Below are 23239 nucleotides of genomic sequence, written 5' to 3'. Positions count from 1 at the left end.
GAAGAGGGGAAAAAGTTCACATGAAGGGATTCTCTACAGATTAATCCTAGTGATGAACCAGTCCCCTCACCTCCACCAGCTCTGGCATGGTTCGGAATAGAGTCAGCAATTACAAGCGGTCACTGGGGAAACGTGAAAAAGAAAAGAAAGACAAAAACTTCATTTCCTCCCCTCTCCCAACAGTTTTAAATTAGTTTCCACACCTAGACAGAAGGAAAAAAGGTGGAAGAGAAAGAATCATAGAATTGCAGAATTGGAAGAGGTCCCTGGTGTCATCTAGGAAGGAAGGAAGGATTTAGGGCAGGATCACCACCTTTTGGGCACTTGAGGACATATGCAAACATGAAAAACTGTCACACACCCCATAACCTATTTTATTGGTCAGAACATTATGCTTCTTTCAAGCCTGCTTTCAGTGAGGGAGAGGTGGTGGCAGAAGCCATGTGGGCTCTACAGAAGGTCTTTGAGGGCACACGTGCAGCTGCTGGTGCCATGTCGCCAACCCATCATTACTGCTTGCTTACACCATCCCACTGACTTCAAATAAATCCCTCTAAACTCAATAGCCTTAATTCTAAGTAGATGTGCATATAACTGCACTACATGGTTGCCATCCTCCATGTACTTACATGGAAATAAATGTGCCAAGCACCATGAAACATCCATAGGATTTCTTCTTTTCTGGAACTGCCTTCCTCCGCCTATTTACTTCGGATAAAGTCCCCCCACCCACCCCCTGAAGATAGGGAGATTCACCTTAGAGTAAATATGCAGAGGACTCAGATGTTGAAGAAAAATGCATTCACGTTGAATTCCAGGCTGTAGAACAGTGGCAGGGAATGTGTGGCCTTCTCGATGAGGAAACTCTGGCCCGGCGATGGTGAAGACAGCCCCCCAAGCCCCTCTATCTGGCCCTTGGGACCCACCCCAGACCACACACCCTCTCTAGATTCATCCCTTACGATCTCTGCTTTGCACCCTATTTGGGTGTTTTTGTCTTACTGGGATGCTCTGTTGATGCCTGGCTTTCTTGAGGAGAGAGAGAGAGAGAAAAAGAGAGGGAGGGAGAGGGAGTGTGTATGTACTGTACACATACTAGCTTGCGGTACGAAGGCAAAAACTTCATTCTCATTGCTTTGCCTGCTTTTGTCTCTGGGCTCATCCACCACTATCATGTGGCTCTCAGAAGGTTGCCCCAAAGGCAGAGGAAGAGCTAGAAGCTCTGGCACCTGGAGCCACCCACATGATGTGCACCCAGGGACAGGGCTAGAGTCCCGGGGGGGGGGGGTGCCACCCGCAGTGAGTGGCAAGTGTCCTGGGGAGGGTGCCACCTGTGGCAAGTGGCGAGTGTCCCAGGGGGATGGCACGGCGATGTCACCCCCCTCAGGGATGAAACCCAGGGCGGACCGCACCCACTGCCACTGCCACTGCCACAAAGGGAATGTGACTCTTGGGGTGAAAAGGATTCTTCACCTCAGGACTACAACTCCTGTCATCCCTGATCACTGGCCATACTGGCTGGGACTGACAATAGTTGGAGTCTGACAACATCTGGAAGGCCAGAGGTCTCCCAATCCCTGATGCAAAATAACTTCTGAAAGATATTATCACTGTGGTTTGTAGCACATCTAGGCATTACTGGCTGGGTAAACCCTTAATTCCAAACCATAAAAATATACCCTTTGGCAATGCAAATCAAAGTAGTAGTCATGGTCGTCGTCAAACTCATCCTAGAGTAGTGGGGGAAATGACTGAGAATAAAGCTTCCGTAACACTTCACAAAAGAAATTTCTTTTATCTTTGGCCATTAGCTCCCATTAGGAGAAATGGCAACTCTTGGTACATTTACACAGAATTCTCTCTTTCTCACTCTGGTTTTCTTTCTTTTTGGCACCTGCATAGCTGAAATCTTTACAATTAAGTACAGGGAATCTCAAAAAAGCCGTTTCTGCATGTTCTGTAATTCCCTCCCCCATCCCATATTGTTTACTCCCAATCCCACCGAGCAACACCTCAGCAGATTTTCACGTTCTGACCCTTTTTAATGATTACAGGAATAACTAAACATGCCCGGCAGTTTTACATATTTGCTTGAATGGTTTTCTTTCAGTATTCCAATAAACAAAGACCTTTCCATCACTCTCTCTCTCTCTCTCTCTCTCGTATATTAATTACATTTTACATTTTTTTTTATTTGTTTAAATCTCTTTCTTTTAACTTCTTTTTTAATGTTGGGTCGGGGGTTTTGTGTTTGTTTTTTACAGCAAAAAGGTGAGTCTGGTAGTACCTAAGTACATAAAGTCTTGGTTAGCAGAGCTTGGCAGTCATCTGGTCAGATTGCTTGAGGATTTCGGTGTTGTACAGATCCAGTGCGTGATTCACACGGATGATCTCACTGTTGGTCAGTTTCAGACGGTGCTTGAGCATACAGGAGAACAGATCCAGCTGGGGCTTCCCTGGTGCTACAGGAGGTGCCAGTCTGTTGATTCGGTCCCGTATATCCAAAAGCAAGAGCATGACGGAGGAGGAGGAGTAGAACTGCCCGCCTTGTGTGTAAGACTGGTTGACCTGTTGCACTGCACTGCGCAAGAGGTCAGCATTGAAGCGCAAGCTGTATCCAAACACCTGAATGTCTGAGATCTTGATGTAGAACTGACGCTTGTTGGGATCAGAGAGGTCCACGGGCCCTTGGCCAGTCTCATTGCGCATCAGGGAGGGCAGCCGAGTCCGGCTGCGTAGGTAGATGTGGACAGTCTCAAAAAAGGTTTTCCACCTGTTCCCAAGCAGCAGGGTCCAGTTATAGCACTGGCTGTTTTGCAAGCGGATTTTCTCCCAGCGTGGGTAGCCAAATTCTCCAAAGGGCATGTTCCAGCCTTCGGAATGGCTTCCACTAAACGGGTTAACGTAGACAAAGAACATGGGGTCCAGGCTGCTGTTGCGCATTTGGCAGATGCGCATGGAGATCCCAATCACCATGTGAATGAAGTCCATCCTGTTCTTGTTGCTCTTCAAGGTGAGGGACATGCGCTTGCGCCACCTCGGGTCAAAGAAGGTGTCCAGGCGGATCTCATTGCTGATGAAGGTGGTGTGCACATACAGGCGAGAGTCCATCTTCTGCAGGAGGTACTTCAGCTCCAGGTCCTGGAAGTCCAAGTCCGTCTCAAAGCTGATGAACTGCTCACTGCGCTCTGAGTCCACATTCTGAGGCTCACATCGACCCCGTGAGAGACGGTAGCCCTTGTTGCATGAGCCACAGAGGGATATGTTGGCCAGGCTGCACATGGCACAGCTGTTGTTGCCTCCAATGATGCACGGGATCGGTCGCTGGCACAGGCTGGTGCTTCCATGGCAGACACAGCTCCTCTGACTTTCCAGGAAGGTTCCCCAGAACCCGTTCTCATTGCAGTAGAGCAGGGACTGAACCCGGGACAGCCATTGCTGTATTGTCCTATAAGGGAGAAAGACAGGGGCATGAACTCCAAATTTCTAATGACAGCTGTCTAGGGTATCATTTTAACTCAATGCCACAAAGTAGAGGTGAGGGAAATGAAGTAGATAAGTGGAAGTTGTTGATAGGCAAGGAGTTCCAAAGTGTAGATCCTGCCACATTAAAATGCTGATTTCTTAGAAGTGCAGAGTAACAACAACAACAATAATAATTTATTACTTATACCCCACCCATCTGGATGGGTTTCCCAAGCCACTCTGGGCAGCTTCCAACATGAGATTAAAAACATCAATTTTTTTTAAAAAAATGCCTAAACAGCACTGAGTATTATGTGACTGTTCTGCACTAGGTTTTGTTTAATCCGTCAAAGCTCTACTCAGAGTAGACCCATCAGAGTAAGTCATGCCATCAGTTTCAATGGCTATACCTTAAATAGGTATAATACTGGCAACCAACCCATTCACATTCTCTGTGCCCTGCATAATTTCACAAATATTAACACACACACACGCCATTCCCCTTTAAACCAGATAACCCATGAAAATGGATTATTGGGGAATGATTCTGCAACCACCACCACTACCCATAGTTTCCCTTGCTACAGTTAGAAGCAAGACACTGAGTGCAACCAACCTGTGCGCCAATAAAATCTATCAAGAACAATCATACATAAATGTGTGCATTTAGTCTACCACCCACCTCACAGATAAGTATATCTTATGCTGCCTATCTGACTGCCAGCCAGTGTGGTATAGTGTTCAGCATGACCATTGGGGAGACCCTCATTCATAGAATCACAGAACTGTAGAGCTGGCAGGGAGCTCTAGGGTCATTTAGTCCAGCCCTCTGCAATGCAAGAATAACAACTGAAGAACCCCTGACAGATGGCCATTCAACCTCTGTTTAAAAACCTCCAATGAAGGACACCATTTGGACATCATACTCATTGGCCTACATCTGGAGGGCCATGTCAAGTTTGCCACCCCCGCTTCTGAACTTCAACCTCCTGTCGTTGAATCCCAACCAGATTACAGCCAGCTAGCCCTCTTCTGATGGGACTAACTAGTGGACCACCGTGAACAGAGCAGTCACAGTTTTCCAGGACTTCTTAATTCTACCATCATTTCCTCCTGTCCAAAGAACTCTTTCCAACTCCCCCCCTTCCCTGGCTGTGCTAATGAATGCCTCATTGTTTCCCCAAAGGCTGAGAGTTCTCAGCAGCTCAGCAGCGACAAGACACTTACTAATGAGAAATTAGGATGCCATCCCTGCAGATTGGGAGGAGTGATTACAGACGGAGGTTCTGAGAGTCGGATTAGTAGGATTCACGGCACCTGCCTAGCTTGACCCCAGAATAATCATTAGGTTGTGTGCAGTATCAAAGGCAGATTTAAAAATGACACAATAGTGCAGAAGAGCAAGGCAAATTAAGGGAGGGAGATGGGAAGGGGGAGGAATCGGGGTGGTGAGACATGGAGTTGGCGTGGGAGGATGGGAAATGGATGGGCATGTATAATTTAAAGAAGACTGGAAACAAAAGGCGGAAAAATGCAGAGACACCAGAACCCCTCAAGATGATGAGGGAGAATGAGGGCTTGGAATGATAAGACTAGATATGTAATTAAAAGATCATTCAGCCCCACCTTCAATGCAGGAATCAGAGAATTGTAGAGTTTGAAGGGGTCCAATGGGTAATGTAGTCCAACCCCCTGAAATGTTTCCTCTCTCCCTCCTCTGCCTCTCATATCATCAGAAGCATAACAAGACTTGGATGTGGGTGTGAAGGGTGGTGTCTTGAAACCCCCACATGGGACCCTTCTTCTGGCTGACCCAGTGGAGAAGTAAGATAGGACTTATTTATTCATTTGCTGAAATTTATATGCCACCTTTCCACCACAAGGTGTTCAAGGCAGCTAGCAACCATTATACTCTATCTATCTATCTATCTATCTATCTATCTATCTATCTATCTATTATATACCAAGGAAAGTAAAAGTATCCCAGCACAATCTCCTCCTCACCTCCCAGCTTGCTAAATTATAGATTGCATTTAAATCCCACCTTTTTCTTCAAGGAGCTCAAGGTGGCATGCAGTGCCCCCCCCCATTTAATCCCCACAACGGCCCTGTGAGATAGGCTAGGCAGAGAGGCAGTGACAGGCCGAAGGGCACCAAGTGGGGAATGGCTGAGTGGGGAATTTGAACCCTGATCTTCCAGGTTCTAGTCTGACACTCTAACCACTGCACCACATTGGTTCTCAAGCTTGCTCTGGATATGTTGCTACTGCTGCCTGACTTCTCTCTTCATCTTCATATTCTCCCTTCATCTTCATATACATCTTACAAGCTCTTCCCCTGCCCTGCTTCCTCCAACACCTGCCCTATTTGCAAGGAAAGCTTTCGCTCATGAGGTGGGGAATCCCTCTTTTCTACTGGGGGCTGCATTGCTTAAGGCAAGAATGGGGACGTTTTCTGGGCTAGTGGGTCAGATTTTTATCTTCTTTCCACACCTTTGGCCAACTTTGATGGGTGAGCAGGTCCCTATGGGGAAAGCACTGGTGAAAATTTATTTATTGGTGTGTGCTTTGCTTTTTGTAAATATACCAAAAAATAAAGTAAAATTGAGATTAAGGGGTTTTCTGAGGGCAATGGAGAGTGTGTGCTGTGTCCCATTGCGGTAGTGGTGGTGGAAATGCTCTGCTGGTGGGGAGGACAAAAAATGGGGGAAGAGAGAAGAGTCAGTTGTGGGGGAGTGAGGAATGTCCCTATTTTCATTTGAGGAATGTTAATTACATTTTTTGGCAAAAAGATGTGTAATATAAATTATTATATAATAATGACATAATTTTAAGGTAGGATTGCACAGTAATGAATATTGGAAGAGAATGTATTGTTCTGAATATGGGGAAAAGGCTAGTCTTCATGATGCCCTGAGTCCTTTCCAGCTCTTTGGTCTCGGTATCTGTGGGGGGTAGAAGGTATGTTCTCCTGGAGACACCTAGTTCAGTTGTCCTAGGGGATTTAAACATCCATGCCAACACAACCTGTTGAGGAACTGCTTGGGATCTTGTGGAAAGTATGGTGCCCATGGGGCTGTCCCTGAATGAGTGAGCCTGACTCATAGCCATGGACATGCCTTCAGTCTGGTGTTTACTTCCATAGACGTGGGTGATCTGACACTAAGTTCCAGTGGAACAAAAGAAGTGCCATGGTCAGATCACCTCCTGATGCAGCTAGCCTTCTCCGCGACCCTTCCCCTACACAGGGAGGTGGGACCAATTTGAATGGTCCACCCCTGCCACTTAATGTATCCAAATGGCTTCCAGAGAGTAGCAGGGGATGTCTTATCCCATGTTGATGGCCTTTCATCTGATTTCCTGGTGGCCCACTGGAATGTGGAGTTAACCAGGGGTATTGATTGTCTGGCTACAAAGCACCCTCTGGAGTCTGGAAGGTCCTGTGGTTTACCCTGGAACTGAGGACAATGAAACAATTGCTGAGATGGCTAGAGCGCTGGTGGTGGAAAACTCATTCTGACTCAGACCGAACACAGGTTAGAACTAAACATTGAGTCTACCAAGTGGTGATAGCGATGGTGAAGAGGACCTTTGCACTGCCTCTATTGCATCTGTAGAAAACAGTATCAGGATACTCTTTCAAGTGGTTCAGAGTCTAACAGAACCACCTTCGCTATCGGGGTCTGGTAAGGACTCCAAGATCCCCTGTAATGACTTTGCAAAGTTTTTCACAGATAAAAGCGTTCAGATTTGGAAGGAGGTAGCCTCCACCATGCAGGTAGGGCTGGGGTGGACGAGTGCCAGAGCTCCATCTAGTCAAGTTGTATAGGATCAGTTCCAACCTGTTACCTCACAGCTGTCCATGGAGGTGCAGGTTAATTCTGTGTCTGGCTGTCTAACAGCTCCATCTGGTGTGATGGCTGAGACCATGCCTGTCTGCACACTGTCTTGCCCAGATTATCTCCTGCTTGGACTACTGCAGTGTGCTCTAATTGGAGCTACCTTTGAAGATCACTCAGGATCTACAACAAATCCAGAATATGGCAGCTAGACTGGTGACTGGGATCAGCTGCTGGGACCATGTAACTCCAGTCTTGAAAGACCTACATTGGATCCCAGTACATTTCCAAGCATAATTCAAAATGTTGGTGCTGATCTTTAAAGCCCTAAATGGCCTCAGCCATTCCACCCCCATCATCTAGCCTAGACACTGAGATTCAGCACCAAGGGCCTTCTGGCGGTTCTCTCACCATGAGAAGCAAGTTTACAAGGAACAAGCAGAGGGCCTTCTCGGTAGTGGTGCCCACCCTGTGGAACCCCTCCCATCAGTTGTCAAGGAGATAAGTAACTATACAACCTTTAGAAGACATCTGAAGGCAGCACTGTATAGGGAAGTTTTTAATGTTTAATGTTTTATTATGTTTTTGTATATGCTGGAAGTTGTCCAGAGTGGCTGGGGCAAGCCAGTTAGATGGGCAGGGTACAAATAATATTAATATTAATAGAGCAAACTTGCCAGAGTAGTCCCTTTGTCTAGGCAATAGCTGTGACAGGCTAATTAAGCACCTTGATTAGCATAACCAAAGAAGTTGATCTGTGCCATAGAATGAATGTGTTGGCCTTCCCCATCCCCACAATCACCAAGCTGCTTGGTGGAAGAACAATAGCTAGAGAGATAGTGTGTCTATGAGAGAGAGCTGGGCAGAAATCAGTATGGAAGCTGGAGGCTTCCATGCTTGATTTGTGTTGGATCCAAACCTGTGATGAATGAAGAAGCAAGATCTGTTTGGGTGTTAATGCACTAAGCCCCTCCATCTAACGCTCAGCTTCTGCATCTGTGTAAATAAAACCATATATTCCAAAGACACCACAGTCTGACTTTCATTCCAGGGAACCCAAACCTGGGAAGTTTCTGTAACCCTTGAATTCTCTCACCACTTGGGGATTTGGATAGTATAATGTGCTTTGTATAAACTGTGTTTGCTCACTTGTATGTATGGAAGTGAGAGCTGGACCATAAAGAAGGCTGATCGCCAAAGAATTGATGCTTTTGAATTATGGTGCTGGAGGAGACTCTGGAGAGTCCCATGGACTGCAAGAAGATCAAACCTATCCATTCTGAAGGAAATCAGCACTGAGTGCGCACTGGAAGGACAGATCCTAAAGCTGAGGCTCCAATACTTTGGCCACCTCATGAGAAGAGAAGACTCCCTGGAAAAGACCCTGATGTTGGGAAAGATGGAGGGCACAAGGAGAAGGGGACAACAGAGGACAAGATGGTGGGACAGTGTTCTCGAAGCTACAAACATGAGTCTGACCAAACTGCGGGAGGCAATGGAAGATAGGAGTGCCTGGCATGTTCTGGTCCATGGGGTCATGAAGAGTCGGACACAACTAAACGACTAAACAACAACATGTATGTATGTATGTATGTATGTATGTATGTATGTATGTATGTTATAATATGTTTTATTTATTTATTTGTGTATGTGTTTTTAAAAGAAATTAGACCACAAGCCAGATGTAGTCTTAGGGCTGAAGGTGGCCACCCTCTGCTCCTAGATAGGGGGAGTATTGCAAAGTCTAGTGGCTGTAGCCTGACACAGTCACTCACGGCCTCAACAGTCAGACTGTTGTTGCCTCAGCAGCTGACAAATGAGTCAGTTCTGCACCCACTAGCCTGGACCTAATTTTCTTTTTCCCATAGCTTCCTGCACAGTGGGCTACCCACTGGCATTTGCTCTTCCAGGCAGAACCAATTTGCACATTTCATCCTGTGCAGACATAATACATATTCAGCAACATGGGGGTGCACAGGGAATGTGAGCCACTTCCGTTCACTGCCCCTCCTGCCAGTGATACAGCCCAAAGCTGCCTGAAAAGGAAGACCAGAAGGAAGGAGAAAATGGAGAGAAAGAGAGTGGGGAGTAAGGAGAAAATGAATCAGCAGTTATGTGCTTCCAGAGGGTTTTGGAAGTGTGAAAGGACTTTTATCACATGTCTTGCTTGTGCTGAAGCTGCTAGAGTCTATCACCCCCTCTCCCTCTCTTGCGAGGTAGAAGGAAGCCAATGCACTGGATGGGGGGGGGGGGAGAGACACTGAAATCTATAAATATTGTTCTCACAGAACAAGCCCAGCAACAAAGCCACATCAACAATGGCTAACACTGCAGAACTCACCTTCTTAGTCTCTGCCAAGGACAGTTCCACATTTTTGCTGAAGGCAAGGATGCATTTCAGAAAACACAGAATCTTTTGGCATTTAAAAAGCTAACCTGACATAATGCATTCTGAGAATGCACCTCCGAAGATGGAAGATAGGGAATGGGATCCAATTTATACAGAGCCCCTTTATGGAATCAGAGAAGCTCAGCAAATGACAGGCAAAGCACAGGGGCTACACAATCTGTTAGCCTTTAAGGCGCTGAAATACTCCACCTCCCTGTATTTGATACAGTAGACCAAAGGTTTTTAGCCTTTTTGAGCTCACGGCTCCCTTGACCAACTGCATTCTTTCTGCAGCACCCTTGTGGGGCTCAGGAGCCCAGTTATGTCCCCCCTTGCCTGCAGAGCTGGCAGCCCCTCACTCTTTTTTGAACACCCTCCCTTTTGGAGTGCTCCCTCAGCCTCCTCTCCTCTTCCCTCTCTGAGCTGGTCTCTGAGCTGCCCTCACCCATCCTGCCCCAAAGAGAGGTGCCCCCTCACACTGCCCCACAGGGGCCTGGGACTTGTCTGTCCATTCCCAACAGCAAGAGCTGGTGGACTGGCTGGCTGGGCTCCCTTACCCACTTACTTGCTTGCTTTCTTGCTTACTCTGAGGCCGCCTCAGCTCCTGGCAACCAGCACCCCCTGGCCAGCCCCAGAGGCACCATTCAGCTGTAGAAGTCTTTGGGAGGCAGAGATGCGAGAAGGCATCAGAGGAAGGAGGGAAGGAAAGAGGAACAGATGCCAGTGCTGCCCACAGCACCCATGACCATCATTCAAGGTACCCCATGGTGCCATGACACACTGGTTGAAAACCAGTGCAACAGACCAACAGAATTACCCTCTGAGGATATTTCATGGAGGAGGAAGGGATTATCTCAGAGATTTTGATTGCTTTATATTTCTATGTCAAAATCAGCACAACTACACCCCAATCAGAAGAAGAAAGGCCACATACCACTGGAATGGCCAAAGGGAATATAATTGAGAGTTGTGTAGCAACACTGACAAAAAGGGGAGGGAGACTCACAGCTGTCTCCCTTAAAACAAAAACTTTCTTTCGCCAGTTAGGTGCACATTCATAGAGGTGCTTTCTGAATATATTCCACGAAGGCAGACTGGCAGATGAAACTACGGGACTACGCAAAGATGGCTAGATTGACTGGGAAAATTAGAAATCAGGAGGATCAAAACTTCAATAGAGAATGGGACAAATTTAGATTGTATTTAAAAGAGCCACGAGGCTCTTTTACTACAAATGTGAATAACCATTTTCAGCATGAGGGCCAAACGTAAGGGTGATCAGCTCTCTAATGACTACTTCCTAGCAATGGGTTGGGCCAAGGTGTCCAACACACACTCACTCATGTGTGTTAGAAGATACACACACACACACCACACACAGAGTGCAAATACACAGGCACACACACATTCAGATAGGCACGTACAGATGTACACATATTCAGGCACCCCATTCATCACCTACAAATCACCAGAGGTGTATGCATTTGGTGCAGGGGAGGGGGGAGGGAAGTCTTCCCCATCACAGCAATGGGCTAGGAGGAGAGGATGCTCCCCTCCGTCCCCCCCCCTCCCCTCCCCACATCACAGCATAGCCCACCACAGTGATGGGGTGAAAGAAAGCCCTGTGCTTTGTTTTCTGAGCCTCTATGGTTTTCTACTAATGGTTGTGTGCCAGGGTGAGAGGTACTTTTCCAATGTAATAAATGTGTGAGTTTAGCAGAGGGTTGGCAGGTCACTAGAAGGGGTTTCATGGGCTGGATAGATAACCCAAGAGGCCGATACAGTGGGTATTGATGTACCAGGTTCAGAACCAGCAGGGACCTACTTCTCTCAAGGTTATGAAGCAAAATGTACTCAGCTAAGCAATTTCTGTGAGATGAGCCAGCCTGGCTGTTCCAGTCTTTTAGCGTTTTTAGCCAGTAAGTGAAGCCAGAACTGTGATTGATGAATGAGCTGCTTTGACACTGGGCAAAAGGAATCCCTGGGGTCCTAAACAGCTGCTGTTTCCCCCTCCCCTTTTAGGTGCTTCTGTCTCATTTTCTACTCCTTGGAAATCGTTTCTTCTTTTCCCCATCTAGCAACCAGGACACATCCTTCCTGTGGTGTGTTTCCCTGAGATCACGTACTCCCTAGAAATTATTTTCTGCAAATACTACTGCATGATAAGTATGGGTGGATGTTAAAGAACACCCCCCAAAAAAGTAGCACATGGACTTTCATACTTTGCAAGTAGGTTGGAGGGCTCAATGCACATACAGTGTACTCGGCCAATAAAACCATTTTTGTACCCCTGGGGCTAGATCTGGACCTCAGACCACTGATTCACCACCCCTGTGCTACAGGCAGCATTCTCCAGAAATAGCTGTGTTAAAATTCGAAGTGTTCCAATATCTAGAACACTTACAACAGTGATCTCCACTTGGTCTGAAAAAAACCTAAGAAGAGTCCTGCTGGATCTGACCAAAGGTCCATGTAGACCAGCATCTTCGTTTCTCACAGCGGCAAACCAGATGCCTCTGGGAATCTCACTGCCCTGGCTCCCACCCAAAATGTGCAGACAGAAGCTCTTACTTGTATTTATTCAGCCAAGTAACAGTACAGACTTGGCAGCAGACACAGCACCCATGAGTCATGATTCAGGAGCAATGCAAGAAGTTCAGAAATGGATGGGAATGCCAAAGGTACCCCAACCATATTCCCTTCTGTACTCATCAAGCTTTCAATGACTGCTCACTTGCAAGACTCTTGAAGGAAAGCTGAGATTGCAAGTGCACACTCCGCTCAAGCAGAAGTTCTGCTCCCATCTGTGAAAGTGTTGCCTGGTGCATCTAAGCCACATTTTCACAGCACTTTGCTTTTTTTAAAAAATGAAAATTCATCAGAATTTTAGTGTAAATTTCTCCTGTAGTGCAAATTTTTCTGTATGTAAATTTTGATGGATTTACACATTTTTGCATGCAGTGAGCTTGAATATTGCACTCACTTTACTTATGCAATCACAACCTTTCATGGTGTGTGTGTGTGTGTGTGTGTGTGTGTGTGTGTGTGGGTAAAATAAAAAAATGGGGATGTGGGGAAACCCACCACCCACTTCTCTCAATTTATTTATTTTTTCCTCACCCATGCACCCAGCAGTTTCCCTCACTTAGTAGGCTTTAGGTGGTAGAGGAAGAAAAAGATGTAGGAAAGTGGTGCTTTGGTGGGGTGCCCAAATGCAGAGTCCCCCTGCCCAGCGCACCTAACTGCTGAGGGGTAAAATGAATGGACACAACTGTCTGGTATTTGTAATGGCCACAACTTTACTGATTTCAGATATAGGAAGCCTTGGCATATGCATTGGGTGTGTATTACCCCCAGCCCCTCCCCTGCTGGAGGACTGACACACAACAGGGTCTATGTAGGGGTGGATCCATCACAAAACGCAAGTTTATGTGGATGGCCCCCAAACGCTCAGGTAAGCTCTATGGCCCGCTAGCCCTAACAACTGGCTTTTTGGACAGAGACTTCCCTCCAGACCCCTCTAACGGGGCACCCCGTTAACGTCACCATTAAAAGGGGGTGGGTGAGTTACCACTTCACCACACCCCAATTGGATGAAAGACTATAGGATTCTGCCCAAGGCCTAAATCGCCAAAGTTGTGACTAATGCTATGGAGAAGGCAAAACCTGCAGAGCAGGGGAAATTCCTTCCTGGCTCTGAATACAGCACCCATCAAAAGACCACAGCAAAGTCTGGCTAGCTGAAAAGAAATGGTTAGAGCAGTAATCAACTATTAATGAAGGGAGGGGAAAGGTGGGTGACTCTCCCAGCCAACTGAATGCTGTGCTGAGTGGTTGGCCGAGCTAAGTAAATGGCCATGCCCCACCCCCGGACCACCACGGATTGGCTCATTTGAAGGACGGGTTTGACAGGAACCCATGAACCTCTGCGGTGGCCAGAGGGGATGGGGAAACATTCAAAAATCGCACTGTGCGTCATGCGATAGAGGAGGCATCACACTGGGCTGCAACCGACAAGATGGTAAACAGCCATTCTACATGCGATCCTAGCTGAATCCCACAAATATTTCAATATATCGTTTTGAATATCTGATCTGACTTTGCAGAAGCTCCTCTTCATCATCATATTGCCATTTGCCGTATTTCATCCGCCTGCATCAGCTACTCTCGCATTCTCACAAAACGAAAAAAGCAAAGCAAAACAAAACCCAAAGCACAACAGGCCCATAAATCTTCAGTCAAGCTCAGAGCTCTTAAATCTATTACTCCCCTCTACCCTGCAAAGTTAGCAGCCTTCCCTGAGGCAAACTATGCATCAGCCTGCCCATTCAGAAATCACACAAACAGGTCAGCAAAATAAAAAAATAAAAAATGAAGGAAATGAATTCAGCATTTGATTCAATTTCCATTTGAGTCACTTTTAATTTTATTTTTTTAATTAACTTCATTTGCTCTGCTTGTTTGGTAAACAAAATCTATAGATAAAAAAACAAAAAGTGAAACTGGGAGGGAGTATAGATTTTTAAAAATCTGGATTCACACCTTCCTGCACCATTAAAATTGGCTGAACACAACTTTCCCTTTCAGCATTCAGCTCTATTCTGCTTCATTTCCGGAAGGGCAGTTGAGTGTCAGCACGTTCCTTTAGGCTATAATTGAATATAGAACATGCTATTTCTATTAGACCTTTGTGAATGGGACAGAGAGTGTCACGCTGTTAATATAACCACTCCATCTTTTCAAAGTCAGCGGCACATATTAAATGCTGCTGTCTCGGTCGGGGCATTCACACAGTCAAAATTGCCCCAGTATGGGGCCATATTGGGTCTAATTTTGTGCAAGGTATATTCTAGTAAACTCATGTCAGATGTGTGTCAAAGACAGAGGCTGAACAGTGGACCGTGAAGCTGAGTCGGGATATCTGTTGAAGAAAACACACTAACTTTTTCCCCTAAGTTGCTGTCATAATCTGAAACCTATGCCACTTGAAAAACTGCCTCCTGTTCTAACTGGACTCAGCTTGCCTGCTTCCTAAAGATAGGGGAGAAAATTGGTTCACATTTTAATGTGAACCAAACTAATCATCACTCCCTGAAATCAATGTGTCAAGTGTTGTCAACTTTCTAGGCTTGTGGGCATATTTGGATTTCTGACGGAGTGCAATGGAACCACCATACTCTGGTCACTTGAAGGAAAACAAAGAGAGAGAAAGAGGGTCATGACACTTCCACTCACTTTCAACTTAGTTAACTTCGAACAACTTCCAAAATGAATAATAATGAAAATCCTATTAGATACACTAAGGAAGCACTGAGAGTTTGATAATCACGCTATTTTGTTGTGTTTCCTTTATTGCAGGGAGTTGGACTAGATGACCCTTTGGGTACAATTCTATGATTCTACAATTTTACGAGCAAGAGCCAGGTGGGAACCAGGACAGTGAGATTCCCAGAGGCCTCTGGTTGGGTACTCTGAAACATGGAAATGCTGGGCTAAATGGACCTTTGGTCTGATCCAGCAGGGCTCTTCTTAGGTTCTTATCACATCAAGCGGAGATGATTGCTGCTGTAAGTGCCCCAGATATTGCTGGCTTTGAATACAGTGGTACCTCGGGTTAAGTACTTAATTCATTCCGGAGGTCCGTTCTTAACCTGAAACTGTTCTCAACCTGAAGCACCACTTTAGCTAATGGGGCCTCCTGCTGCCCCTGTGCCGCCACTGCACGATTTCTGTTCTCATCCTGAAGCAAAGTTCTTAACCCGAGGTAATATTTCTGGGTTAGTGGAGTCTGTAACCTGAAGCGTATGTAACCCGAGATACCACTGTACAGCTATTTCTGGAGAACAGATTCTTCAGCTATGGCGTTCAGTTTTTTAAATACCAGTTACTGGGGATTTCTGGTGGGTTCATGCCCAGCTTACAGGCCACTGTGAGAATAGAACACTGGACTGGATGGGTCATTGGCCTGATCCAGAAGGTTCTTCTTATGTTTCTGCTTCCTGGACCAGATGCCTCCCTACCCCTGGCACAGAAAGATAAAGGACACACACACACACACACACACACACACACACACACACACACACACATGCACCACACACTTTGCTTTATCAAATGGTGTGGATAAAATTAAGAGCAAGTAGAATACCTCTGAGCACATAGAGCTAAAAGAGGAAGTGGGAAAGGGGCCATTTTTCTGTCTTCCTTTCCCAACTCTATTTACTTCTCCAGAGAGAAAGAGAAAGGAGGCACATGGGCACCAAGGGCAATCCAGGATTGATGACCTTTGTATGTGTCAAAATTTGCACATCTCCAAATTTGCAGTACAGTCCTCCTACCAACAAAATGGGACAAGGAGAAGCCACTCGTCTATAATGCTGACCAAATACCTAGGAGTCTCCTCCTGCATTCATGTACACAAGTAGAGGGTGGACAAAGCTGTCATTTATCCCCTATCCATTTTTAATTTTTCAAATCTTTTGTACTATTTGCCCCATTTATGAATCAGTTTGCAATTTTTCTTTAAAAATGCATTAAAATTCATAGGCACTTGCATACACATTGCTCCTGTTCCACACATTGTTGCAAACAATTCCCCCTAACATAATGCATTTTTGCAGTATTATTTCCAGTAATGTATACATATTGTGTGCAATTATCTCTAATCTGTGCAGTTTTGTACAGACTGATTTCTTGCCCTGTGGACAAGGATTCACAAATATCATTTTGGATTACTAGACAAACCACAATTTTCTCCTCAAAGGAAGATTAGGCAAATCTTACAATTTCAGTTTCTCTCCATTTCTCATTTTTAAGTTCATTTTACCACAAATCCACATCACTTTCTGAGTTGTTTTTTTTTTAAAGTCCTCATGAAAATGTATAATTTTGGTGTGAATTTCTCGTAATACATACATTTTTATACAATTTTGCATAATCTAAGCATTTTTGCAAAGCATTTTCCTTACATAAATCTTCTTTCTTTCTTTCTTATGTTAGTTTCACTAACAGATGCACACTTTAACCCAGTGTATGCATTTCTGTGTACAGGTAACTCTCATCTTACTCAAGCATTTGGTTCTGGGGGTCCAAACATACAAGAAAAAACACATAAAGCCAGGAGCCCAGGGAAGGCAGATCAAGAGCTCTGGCAGTTTCTCAGGGCCCTTCTGCCATAACCCCAAATCCCAGTAAGCACTTGCCCAACTTTGGGAAGGAGACAGGAGAGCTCTAGGACCCTGACAGAACCCTTGAGCCTCATTTCCAAAGCAGTGGGCATTGCTTATCAAGTTTTGGGAATGTGGCAAGAGGGCTCTGAGATGCTGCCAGAGTCCCAGCTTTGTGCAGGTGTATGGTGGAAATAAATGGAGAGTGGGTTACCACCGTTCTCCATCCATCCATCCATCCATCCATCCATCCATCCATCCATCCATCCACCCACCCATTTACTTACTTACTTACTTACTTACTTACTTACTTACTTACTTACTTTCCCTCCCACACTCCCTGCCTCCACATACCTGCACAAAGCTGTGGTCATGTAAGTAAAGTAAGTGTAAAATGAGAGTTACCCGTTCATTACTTGGCTGGAGAACAGTACTGCAAAATTTTGAGAACTGTGAATTTAAAAGCATGGCATTGTTTCAGTTCATGTACTGTTTTGCAAAGTGAGTATTACGTAGGTTCATGCTTAAATGGGAAGTGAATTGAATTTGTCTCCCTTATGCTCAAGTAAGCATAGAGGGCTATAGAGAGAGCTGGAGTCTTGCCAAATTTGCACCAATGCTCAGATGAGGAAAGAAAGAGCAGTTGCCTCTCCTGCTACTTTTGTTTACTGAAATCTCTGAGCAAATAAAAAAAAGATGTGCACCCTTCTTACACAGAAAGTGATATACAATAAGCATGTTGAACTCTTAATGCATGGATCAAGCATTCTCTAAATACAGTATATCAGCCCTTACATAAATAAGGATGACCAGTACCTTTCTCGCGGCAGCTGGTGGTTAGGGTTGTGCCGGCAACGGATACTGAGGCCAAAAAGCTTGCGGGCAGTGCGCTGGATCTTCTGGCGTTGGGTCTCCATGGAACTCTGCAGGAGTTTGTACTGGTTCTGAAGGTCCCAGTCATTCCCCCAGTGTTGGTGGATACTTCCAATGGTCAGGAAATGGTTGTTAGGTAGCCTCTTCATGAAAGATTTAAATTCGTCTGTGAAATACACAAAGACACATATAAAGCCAAGAACAGAGAAAGGGCGGAGTTGTTGTTGTTCTTGTTTTTTGGGGGGGCAGCATTATGCCCCCTTTAATTTTCTATTATTTTTTATAGTTTGGCAAACTTTGGGGAGAATATGAAATTATTGGTAGAGCCCATATATTGCATGCGTGAGGTCCCAGGTTCAGTTCCTGGCATTTCCAGTTAAAACAGGGGTGGGAAATCTACCACTTGGGACATTCCCCAGGCTACATCCCCTACTATCCTCACTTCATACTCTCCTTTAGTATTTTGACCTGCTAACTGCCCAAGAACTCTGATAATGCTTCTTGCTTGCCTGGATGGATAGATGGTGTGTGTGTGTGGGGGGGGGGGTATACGAAGGTAAACCTCACATTTTCCCCCAAGCCTGGATTTGCCAGTGGTGCTGCCTATCACTAGTAGTAGGTTTGCCCAGAATAGAATGTGGCCCTCAAGTTGAAAGCAAGGTCCCCCATCCATGAGTTAAAATGACCAGGAACCAGGTGATGGAAGATATCTCTGCCTGAAACCATAGAGAATGGGAAGCCAACATGACACCCTCCAGATGCCATTAGACTACAAATCCCATTACCCACATCCAATATTGCCAGTGGCCATGGCTGATGGGATTTGTCATCTAACAGCATCTGGAAGGCCATAGGTTCCTCATCTTTTCTTTAGTATGTGCAGAATACATTTCCTAGACCAGGATTGGGGACACTGTGACCATCCAGAAGTTGTTTGATTTCAACTCCTATCAACCCCTTACAGCATTGCAGGTCAGGGATGATAGGAGTTGTAGTTCAACAGCATTTGGAGGGCACCACGGTGGATACTCATAGTCTTGTTGACTATATCTGCCCTAGATAAGCTGCTGTCAGTTGGAGCAGATGATACACAGCCAGCTGGGCAAATATCTGGGCCTGGTATAGGGTAGTTTTAATATGAAATGCCTTTGAAAACCACCTTCTCCTTTCCTCTTCATTACCTGAATTCTCCAGGTCTTTGTAGGCTTCTGTCCAAGATTTTGCCATGTTGGCCAAGGTGTATTCCATGATCTGAATGTCGGTGATGGGACAGTTGCACTGTGGGAATTCTTCTGCACACTGACATCCACACTGGCTGTCTCGGCATATATATTCTCCCTCTCCGTTGCACATTATGTAGCTCAATGCTGACTGCACAAATTTCTCTTGTAAATACTGAGGAAAGATTAGCTGGAGGCCTATTGAAAATAATTGAGCGTAAGAAAAGAGACAGTAAAAATTCAAGGTCCAACTCAACCCTCAACATTCTGAATATCCTGGAAGCTGACAGGTCTTTGTCTTGTTTTATTCATTTGTTTCCTTTTTAATTGCAAACATGCATACTTCATTGTACCTATGGACACTCCTGCATATGTAGAACCTGCTACCTTCTTTTTAGGTGCTCCCACATTCTGCTTCCAAAATGATAGGCACTCAAGTCACTTGAGTTTGCTATTAGAAGGAGTGGCGTATGGGTTCTATTTGTGTTTTTATTTATTTATTTATTTTAATTTATTAGCAGTTCAGGGATTGTGGCTAGTGGCAGCAAAACCTTACTGTGAGATTACAGTATAAGCAAGGAATTTAGGGCACGGAAAACTGAGGGTAGTTCAGCTTGGATTCTGCTGAGTTGAAAATCTTATCACATCAGCCAGCTACTATAAGGTTATACTGTGACATATGAAGCTCTAGAAGGCACCATTTAGAATATCAAACACAAATGGATATAAAAGGAGAGTGTCCAGTTCAAATGCCTTTCTGTCCACTCTGTATAGCAATGCTAGCAATGGAAGACGTTAGGCTGCAAGGCCTGGCTCAAGGTCAAAAATCAAGGCATTTCCTAAGGCTGCTATACATTCGCCACATATTGTTTTGGAAAGTGTGAATTAGGAAGGTTCACTTCTGAATGGATCAGACTACAGTAAGCCCGCAATTGGCACTTGCTTTACTTACACGTTTGCGGCCTTATGTGGTTGGGGTAAAAAATAAGTAAATGCTCTTCATTTATTTCTCACCTGTACACCCAGCTGGTTTTCCTCCCTTACCAGGCTTTGGGAAGAGAGAAAGAGGGTCACACAGCATCCAAGAACCACCACACGACCTCCCCGGACCCCAGTAAGCAGCCCTCTGCCTTGCAGGCGTGTGTGAGTTTCAGGGGCTCCTGACTTTCCACATTTTCCCATGTGTGTGGAGCCCTAGAACAGAACCTTTGCAAAAATGCCTTGAGTTCCTTGGCAGAAGGGCAGGATGAAAAATGTTAAGAGGGGTAGGAACACCTCTTGCTTGGGGGGTGAATGTGGTATGCCTGCCCTCTCCCTCTGGCCCTCAGGAGTCTCCCCAGGCCACAACCCTCACTGGCCCCTTTTCACACTTCCTCAAGTATTTTGTTTTCCTGGCTGGAATATGCCCTCAGACCAGCTCAGACCACGCCCCTTGCTTGTCTGGATGGAGGACATAGAGTTGGGTGTGAGTGTGTGTAAAAAGTAGCTTACTGTACAAAGGCAACACTTAACATTTGTTGCTCCAGCCACTTTTCCCTCTGATGCCCTGGGATCCTAGCATGCTCCACAAAAGGGAATGTGGCCCTCAGGCTGAAAATGGTTCCCCGCTGCTGATGCAGAGGATGAAATACTAGCCTGCGACTATGAAGGGAAAATGCCACCTGCACTCATGGACTTTGCTTTCAACATTCACTGACATATGAATGAATGGAGAAGTGAAAGAAAATGCCCTGGTTTTGTCAGCATTGTTTCCATAGACTCACAGAATCATGGGCATGGGGCTGGGGCTAGGAGGGGACTAGCCCCAGGTGCACATTGAAAGGACACAAACAAGGCGCTCCCACACAGGGATCCCTGTTCCGCCCCACCTGGCCGGCATGTCCCCAGCCCCCACGTTGGCTGGCTGGGCTCCCTCCTACATGGGCAGGCAGGTGGTGCAGCACGACTCTGCTTAGCTCCGGTGGCGAGAAATGGGCTGGCGTGGCAGGCCCTGTGAACCCTACACACTCCACCCAGTGCATACCTGCTTGGTAGTGTCAGCGTTAAGGGGTGAACTGGCACAGCGGGTTCGATTTGCCCTTTGTGCCCTGCCCAGCACACACCCCAGGTGCCAGGAAATGCTGCAATGCCACTGCACATAATTGTAGAAGTGGAAGGGACCCCAAGAGTCATCTAGTCCAACCCCCTGAAATGCAGGAACCTCAACCAAAGCATCCATGACAAATGCCCATCCAACCTCTGCTTTAAAACTTTGAAGGAAGGAGAGTTCACCACCTCTTGTGGGTGTCTGTTCTACTCCCTAACAGCTCTTGCTGTTCTTCCTGATGTTCCACCGACATCTCCTTTTTTGTAACTTGAATCCATGGGTTCAAATACTACCCTCCAGGGCAGAAGAAAACAGGCATTCTCCCATGTGAGTCAAGGAATAAGAATACAAGGTGGTGCTTCCAAGGTCTCTGTGTGGAGCCAAAATCCCCCTGTCTGGCCCAAGGCTTGTGCAGGCCTACACACACAATACATATATTTCCATTAGCTCTCTTTAGATCATATTCTGCAGCTTTCTGTTTGTGAGCCAGATGCTCCAGGAGGATTCCCAGCTGTTTCCTCACACCTGATCAGTTCTGCTTGTCAGACTCACGTCAGTTTCTGGCAGCATGGGAAGCAGTACAGAAAGTGAATCCTTTATGATAATTCCCTTACCCAGTTTTGTCTGGCCTCATCGTCAAAGTCTGGGGTTTTCAGGCTGGCAGATTAAAAATGAGTCTGAGACACCAATAAGCCCCAGTGAACTACAGGCATACAGAAGGTGGGCTGGTCAGTCCCCCATCCTGTTTGTGCCATTGCGGTTCTGCATGGCACTTTTCTAAAGCTGCCAGCCCACCAGAGGCGAGGGGGAAAGAAGTCAGGATTCACATGGTGGAGCTGGTCAAAAAGGAGAGGACAGTTGTGGGTGTTGGTTTCTGCTTTCCTTCACTGTGCAGCGAAAGGTACAAGACTCTGCTTTAATCAACAGTGGGTGCATCCTAGAGTTTGAGTCCTGTCCCTGGGAGGCATTACTTTAGTGACCTAGAGAGGTTGGCAAAAACCTTAACTGGAAAAGGCTCAGCTGAAATCCACCCCACCCCTGGCCAGGCAAAATTCACAACCATGTTTGCTGTCTGTGAACAGCCCACTTCCCCTTTTGTTAATTTTCATGAGGGCAGGCAGGCTGTGAATGGGACTTATGTGTCTATCCCACTTACTGATTAATGTGCTGGACTGGGAAACCAGTATCAAATCCCCACTTGGCCAGAAAACTAACTGAGTGGCCTTGGGACAGTCGCCATCTCACCATCTCACCTGCTTTCACAGGGTCATTGCAATGATAAAATAGAGAGAGGGAGAACTGGGTAGTTTGAGTTTTCTAGAGGAAAGGTGGGATTTTAACTTAGTAAATAAATGTCCAACTCCTGCTCGGCACCCCATTATCTTACCCAGATGAAGAGCAGGCATGTTTGCCTTCAGTCTGATTTGGCTCCATTATGATTCTGTGTAGCTGCTAGTCATTATTTCTCAGTCTTGCAGAGTTGCTGCGAGGACAAAGTGGAGCAACTCGCTCCTCTGCATGCCAGCAATAATTTGGCCTCCATGCTGCCTGAAGCCAAATCAGAGTGAGGGCAATAGTTCATCCCCTCAATCTAGCATCTTGGGTGGGGGTGGGTGGGGAAAAGAAGAAGAAGACGAAAGTAGGCAAAAACTGAACAGAAAGGGCACCCAACAAGAATAGGGACCATGGCTATCGTAAGTGCAGCCAGGACACAAATAGCCAGTGAAGAAGAGGGTTAAAATGGATGAAAGGAGCACAATTTTAAAATAAATACATAAATAAAATGCCTTATATAGTACTCATTCCAATACAAAAAGAATTCTGGACTAAGTCTTACTAGCTGCTACAGAATCTGACAGATGCTCAGCAGTGTATGAGGTACGTAGAATTGAACAGAAATGCTACGTAGTGAGGATAAGAAAGGCTGAGGTTCAAATCCTGACTGCAAGGCAGTAGAGGCTGGGCCACATGGCAAATGGGGCACTGCTCTCTCAATCTCAGTCTGCCCTCAGCCAGCACTTCCCTCTCGCCTGCCTGCCTTCCTACCTAACAACCTGTGTAGGAGTGTCGCTCTGACTGACAGCCTCTTCTCCCTTAGTCTCATTGTTGTCCCCTATAGAATTCAGCAGGTAGGAATTCCAACCCTAGCGGTTCCAACCAACACCAGCCACCACTGCACCAGGGGTGATACTTTCTCACACA

General features: G+C 45.9%; 1 protein-coding gene across 2 annotated transcripts in view; it reads right to left on the bottom strand.

Annotated features, from left to right (window-relative positions):
• Nucleotides 1-353: 353 nt before the first annotated feature.
• Nucleotides 354-23239, bottom strand: part of BRINP1 (BMP/retinoic acid inducible neural specific 1) — a 121981-nt gene continuing 99095 nt past the window's right edge. For both annotated transcript variants that reach the window (XM_081179717.1, XM_081179718.1), the window contains exons 6-8: nt 18913-19149; nt 17675-17897; nt 354-3448 (exon numbers count right to left, since the gene is read on the bottom strand). In XM_081179717.1, the coding sequence (XP_081035843.1) occupies nt 2308-3448; nt 17675-17897; nt 18913-19149 (1601 nt within the window). In that variant the 3' untranslated portion in view covers nt 354-2307. The remainder of the gene's footprint in view (nt 3449-17674; nt 17898-18912; nt 19150-23239) is intronic.

This window comes from Podarcis bocagei, assembly GCF_964188305.1.
Source record: "Podarcis bocagei genome assembly, chromosome: Z".
NCBI lineage: Eukaryota > Metazoa > Chordata > Lepidosauria > Squamata > Lacertidae > Podarcis > Podarcis bocagei.
Note: the sequence above shows the minus strand (reverse complement) of the source record. Positions and strands in the feature narration are given on the sequence as shown.